The 6,478-nt window shown below is 40.4% G+C and overlaps 1 protein-coding gene and 1 long non-coding RNA gene across 4 annotated transcripts in view; one reads left to right on the forward strand and one right to left on the reverse strand.

The window, feature by feature from the left end:
- Positions 1 to 6,449, forward strand: part of Umps (uridine monophosphate synthetase) — a 15,249-nt gene extending 8,800 nt beyond the window's left edge. For both annotated transcript variants that reach the window (XM_010618232.2, XM_033768128.1), the window contains 2 exons: positions 1,444 to 1,558; positions 5,926 to 6,449. In XM_010618232.2, the coding sequence (XP_010616534.1) occupies positions 1,444 to 1,558; positions 5,926 to 6,095 (285 nt within the window). In that variant the 3' untranslated portion in view covers positions 6,096 to 6,449. The remainder of the gene's footprint in view (positions 1 to 1,443; positions 1,559 to 5,925) is intronic.
- LOC104858117 overlaps positions 2,764 to 6,478 on the reverse strand; it is a 20,433-nt gene continuing 16,718 nt past the window's right edge. For both annotated transcript variants that reach the window (XR_004518790.1, XR_779067.3), the window contains 2 exons: positions 5,677 to 5,804; positions 2,764 to 2,843 (listed from right to left, as the gene is read on the reverse strand). This is a non-coding gene — a long non-coding RNA (uncharacterized LOC104858117). The remainder of the gene's footprint in view (positions 2,844 to 5,676; positions 5,805 to 6,478) is intronic.

Raw genomic sequence — 6,478 nt, forward strand, 5'->3', positions numbered from 1 at the left:
TATATATGATTAGTACATGCATTTCACAGTCATCTTAGGGAGTTGGTACAGGTACGTAAGAGCTTGTTTCCTTTAATCCCCTTCCTCCCTCCCTCCCTTTCTGTTTCTCCTTTCTCCCTTGTCATTGTTGCTGATATTATTAGTTCCTGCTTATGGATTATAATGTCCACATTCATTGAGGTTATTAGGATCCTATACATGGCCTATCTTTGCTCTACCTGTTTCCCCATCTCCTCTCCCTCAGTCCTCTGGATCTATTCCCATATCCAAAAGGTCCATCCTTTTGTCTCCTATGCTTTCCTTATTTTTCTCTTGGTTTGTACTTTACTCAAATGAAAGATACTATACAGTATTCAAGCTTATATGTCTGATTTCAATCAACATTATGTTTCCCAGGTGCATCCATTTTCCTACAGATATCTCCAACTTGTCCTCCTTTATAGCTGAGTAGTAGTCTGTTACAGTATATAGGATACTGCAGTCATCTCTTGATGGGTATACAGTTTGCTTCCAGGATTTGGCTATTATGAATTGTGCTGCTATAAACATTGGTATGCATGTATTGCTCTAATATGATGTCTTAAGCTCTTTGGGGAAGATAGCTAGAAGGGGCATAGCTAAGTAAGATGAAATTTCTAGTTTAGTTCTTTGAGAAATCTCCATACTGATTGCCATAATGGTTGTACTAGTTTATATTCCGAGCAACAATGTCAGAGGGTTCCTTTCTCGCCCCAGCCACAACGGCATTGTTAGTTTTTGTTTTGATGATTTCCATTCCTTTTGGAGTAAGATGGAATCTTAGCATTAATTTGCATCTCTGTAATGACCAGGGACACCACACACCCCACCCCATCCTGATCCCTGCCCACTAAAATAGAATATTTATATTTGGATAGTTACCTAGAACTGTGGAAAAGCCACCTTTACAGATATTTTAAGAAATCACAATGATCTCTTTATTTTTCCACAGTATTTCAAAGACTGTAATGCAGCTGTTAAGGACTTAAATGGTCCTAGAATCAGGTTCTAATCCCACCATTGAATAGGCCAGAAGTATAAAAGCAGAGGGACTGGGCATCAGTGCAAGTCCTGGCATTTCTGGAGGTGTAGGTCTGGCCTCCGGGACCTGTGTAGGAGTGGGACAGTGTGAGTCTCGGAGAAGAGCTGCGAAGCCTGTGATATAAGTATGCAGCATCTTGATTTTAACGGATGTAGTATAGGGTGTAGTATAGTATTTGGATGTTTCCAAGTATGGTTCTTTGGGGAAAGGATCTTCTTTGCCACTTAATGAGGCAAATCTGTTTCACCATTCCTGATTCATCTCTAAGATGACCTGTTTCCGATAATGTGACAAGTTTCAGACTAATAGAGCAACTTTTTACTTTCATGGAATTATTCTACATGATTATTTTCTTCTAACATGACCTATTATATTCCATTTAGGTTAGAATGGCTGAGCACCATTGTGAATTTGTGATTGGTTTTATTTCTGGCTCCCGAGTAAGCATGAAACCAGAATTTCTTCACTTGACTCCAGGAGTTCAGCTGGAAGCAGGAGGTAGGTCTGTTCAGGAAATATAACTCTCAACCCGCTATGTATTAGATATACTGAATTCATGTCCCCCGAAATCAAAGAATGAGTTCTAAGGAACAGCAGAGGTTAAGAGTGGGAAAAGTTTATTGAGAGTTAACTCCTGAGAGACAGGAGGGGACCCAAAAGTGGGTGCCCTTTTGTCAGCGGTAATTTATACAGGAAATTCACAGTGTGGGCATAACATGGGTCAAACTACAATCGATCTAAAGGATTACAGGTATAGCCACTTAACTAATATTGGTTCAGTAAGGAAGCAGGTCACACAGCAAGAGTACCCAGAAAGAACAAAGGCATCTGGGGAAAGGGATGGGTCCAGTTGCTCTGGTCACCCTCCTGGGTGGCTGATGCCTATCTGGACTTCCTGACTGAGGCAGGGCTATTTATAGTATAATTCCAAGACACTGCTTCCCCCCAGGGCCATGTAGGTCTTGCCATTCTGTCTTTATCTTGAGGCCAGGCGTTCAGCTTTGCCTCCAGCCACAATTTTGAGGTGTGTATTGTTTCGGCTGACTTCCTTGGGAGTCCAGTCCCTCTCTGACTGTCTATCTATTTCTATCTAACTTAGCTGTCCATATTATATCCTTCTGAATAGCTACCCTTAACTGCAGTTAGGGGAGAATGGGCCAAGTTTCGATCTAGCTGCTTTGAGCTGAGAAGGATTGGTGTAGGGGAGACTGCAGTCAGGGGCCTTCTCCAGAGAGCTATCATTTTGGGGTTTAGCAGTTATGAACTCCCTTTAGAAGGTCGATCTAGCAGATCCTGGTAAAAGGAGCCTGGCACATTTATTGTTGGTTCCATCTTCACAATCACATGGAGTTTTCCAAGAGATTAAAGCACAATGAAAGTATGAGCACTAGAATGAAAAAGCAGATTGAGGAAAATAGCTTTGTCCAGACACTGCTATATCTAGCCTTCATTACTATAGTAGTATTTTTATGTATCTTTTAGCTATACTTTTCTGCTGGGTGTTTAAGACCAAGTTAAAGTGAGACTTGTGTTAATCAAAATTAACCTCTTGCCGTCTAGCAAGGTCATTTACGTTTTCTCAGGTATCTCTCAGCTTCTATCAGTGTCAGCTGCCAGGATGAGTCACAGTCTTGCTTGAGCACGTGTCTTTCTGTGGAAGTATGGAAGACATTTCTCTCTTTGGTGACCCTTTTTGGCACACTGCTTTTGTTGACTCTTGGTCTCTGGGGTCCAGCATTCTCCGTGTTCCAGAGGTTGGGTGACTCACCAAAATTGTAGTATCCTGTAGAAAAAGGTCCCACATGTCCTGGGAAGGCCAGGACTAAAATATTGCTGTCCTGTTAGCCTAGTTAGCTTTCTAGTTACAAAGTTTTACAGAGCAGATGAGATTAGGACCCTCATAGCATTTTAACATGACAGTCCTAATGACATCTCTGAAACATATTTAAATGTCGTATCTTAGTATAAAATAGCATTTTAGTCATCCAACTACAAGATTACAAATTAGGTAAAAGTTTATGCTATTTGTTATCTTTTAACCATTTTTTAGTGATATTCAAGTAGGCTGTACTTTATAGAGTATTAATATCTAATCATTAGAGTGACATTATCTGGACTGTATGGTGTTTAGGTTATAAAATTTTATAACAATTACATAATCACACAAGCATGAGTCTGAAAATATATTTGCATCATCTGGCTGGCTTTCTTATGCTGGCTTGGCATGTACATTTTATCACTAATAGCTGGAACTCAAATATGGGAATGCTGGATATTTAAGCATAAGTTTACCATCACAAATAACTTTAACCTGGAAGTCACCAATATAAGATGTTTTTCAGTTTATCTTTGAAAAGCCAGGCATGGTGGCACACGCCTGTAATCCCAGCACTTGGGAGGCTGAGGCAGGAGGATTGCTGTGAGTTCAAGACCAGCCTGGGCTACATAGTTCCAGGTTATTCTCAACTGTATAGTGAGACCTTGTCTCAAATCAAAACAAAAAATTTATCTTTGAAGGCCTGTATACTTGGGAAACAAATGTACCATTTAATATACCATGAGGTTAACAATACTATATTGATAAGAGTTAAAGACATATTAACAGCTCTGATACACTTGTTACCCAAAATGCTTGTAGATCAACTTTAAATGTCAGGACCAATTTAAAAAGATGTCAAATTTTGATCATTTTATATGCTTAAGGTCTATATGTATATATAGGTCTATATGTATATTAAAAAAAGCGTCTATTAGTTACTTTGTATTAAACATACATAATCTTAACGCTGTAAACCTTAGGTTCAACATAGCTTTTTTTAGATGTATACATACATTATGTCTAGATATATAAGTTTAACCAATCATGAATTAATTATTGAAAACCTTAAATGTATGGCTACCCCTAAAACTTATATAGATGTTTTTTCTGTGCAAATCTCAAAAAGCAAACTAATTGCTTATCCCTTAGGGAGGCAGGTCGCAGCAACCACTGAGCTACATCCCCAGCCCTGCATCTCTATCTTGAGGCCTGGCCTTCAGATGTACCTCCAGCCACAATTCTGATGTCTTTATTCTTTCTGCTGACTTCCTTGAGAGCCCAGTGCCTCTCTGACTGTATATTAATTTCTAACTTAGCTATCTTAGTAACGGCTCTTTGGGAAATGCTTGTTTTACCCATGTCAGGTGAAATACAACTTTGCATGTTATAAAATTGCTAAAGATAAGCATTCTTAGTCTAAGCATGATGAATGAGTTCTTTGGCCTGGTGATAACTGTCCTCTATTTGATTTGCAAAACAGCTTGCAGATTAATTTTAGGTTAAGAATTTAGAAACCTACTTGTTTATGCCCAGGAAACTGGCATTTTACATTAGTGCCTACTTGTTTATGCCCAGGAAACTGGCATTTTACGTTAGTGTTTTCCAATTGGTGCTTTGAATGCGCTGCTAAAAGAAGATATGCTGTGCTCTACTGTGGAAAAGCCTAGACTAAAAGGGAAGCACTTGTTTCTTTAGAGTCCAAGGAGCAAGGCTAGTCTTCTTTTTGATGGTCTTCTGTTCAATAAAGGAGTGATCTAGGTTATAAAAATACACGTTTTCTGTTTTGAGATGTTGGGGATCAAAGCCAGGGTCTTGCACATGCCAGACCAGGGTCTTGCACATGCAAGCTCTACCACTGAGCTACAACCGGTCAAGTTATGACTGGCCTGAAATGCAAACAACTTGGGTTACAACCAGAATTTGTTTTTAACTTATGACCAGAATCTTGAGTTACGACCCAGATGCTAGCCACTTGTGCTTCCAGGTAGTCTCAGATACAGATTTAACCCTTACAGAGTTCCTTTCCTTCTGGAGTTAAGAAATCCTCAGCCAGAGTGTCTCTAAGGACACTGAGATCTGCCTGTGTACAGGAGAGAAACTGTGAAGAGCCTTCAGTTCACCAGCTTGAGTTACAGTCAGCCCTCTCGAATGGAGTTTGTAAGTCAAGGATCCACTGTACATCTCCAACCCTTATTTTTTTAACTTCATGTTTGTGCTAAGTATTTGAGATAGATTTGGCTTTCTAGCCTTTGAATTTGGTAAGCATGTGTCTTCAGACAAACCACCTTTAATCATTTTCCCATTCTGTAAAATGGGGATAATTCTGATCTTATAAGTATAGGGTGGTACTGTAGGTGTCGGGATGTGGAGATGTCTGGATGTGTGGAGCATCTGCAGTAACTCAGTCTCGGCCCTGAGTGGGCGCTCTGTACTTGGCAGCTGCCAGTGTTACTTGCAGACCCACAGTTTGAGTAGGTAGTGCAGTTAAGACCTTGGCTTTTAAGGATATGTAAAGCAGCATAAGCCATCTAACAATGCTTCTACAACAGTAGGATTTAATAAAAAACAAAACCACCATTTCAAGCTTAGGGTTTTCAAGCATGTACTTCTGGGGGTGGAGCACAGAAAGGGTCACCTGGATGGAGGTGGTCAGGGTAGATGCCTTTCAGGACTTACCAACTGTGCGTCACCGTGATGGAGAAGAATATTAGCATTTCCTTCAGTTGTGAGACCAAGTGTAACTGTATTTTGTTGTTCTTTGTTAACTGACCCTTTCTTGGCCATATAAGACATTTACCTTCTTTTTGCCATCGTTGAACTGTAAATGCTCTGAACTTACTGACACTGGGAAGGAGTCATTTGGCATCTTTTCTATGAAGGGCTCGGGTGACCCAAGGAGCCAGCACTTCCTGCATTGCCTTTTCTCTGCAGAAGGGAAGTAGAAAGCCAGAGCATATTTTATTGAAAGCTGGTTACATGTTGTTGTAAAGGAGTTGTGTGCCAGGACTCTTGTTTTTTGTATTTTAAATAACTTACTTTTCTACAGGGGATCACCTTGGTCAACAGTACAACAGTCCCCAAGAAGTAATTGGCAGAGGAGGTTCTGACATCATCATTGTGGGCCGAGGCATACTGTCCACACCCAATCGCCTGCAGGCAGCGGAAATGTACAGAAAAGCTGCTTGGGAAGCATATTTGAGTAGACTTGCTGTTTGAGTGCCTCACATACATTTCTGTGAAGATACTGAAGATATGTGGGCTCCTGAAAATCACTGGCTTGAAATGAGCTTTTCAAGCTTGATATTTTTTTTAGACTGGTGGTGGTAGGTACAACTGAGGAAGCCCCTGTCTCTAGCTGGGGCTATTCTATATGGAGCTGGGGATTAAGCCCTAGGTCTCTGCCATATCCCCAGCCTTCTTGTCTATTTTGAGACAGGGTCTCACTAAGTTGCCTGAGCTGGACTCAAACTTGTGATCCTCCAGCCTTGGATTCCCAGAGTGCTGGGATTACTACTGTGCACCACCACACCCAGGTTATTCTGTTAGTGGTTCTGAGACAAATTTTTCGAAATAAACTAAAATTATACATACATATATAT

This window comes from Fukomys damarensis, unplaced genomic scaffold (assembly GCF_012274545.1).
Source record: "Fukomys damarensis isolate Sample0158 unplaced genomic scaffold, DMR_v1.0_HiC HiC_scaffold_24, whole genome shotgun sequence".
Lineage (NCBI taxonomy): Eukaryota > Metazoa > Chordata > Mammalia > Rodentia > Bathyergidae > Fukomys > Fukomys damarensis.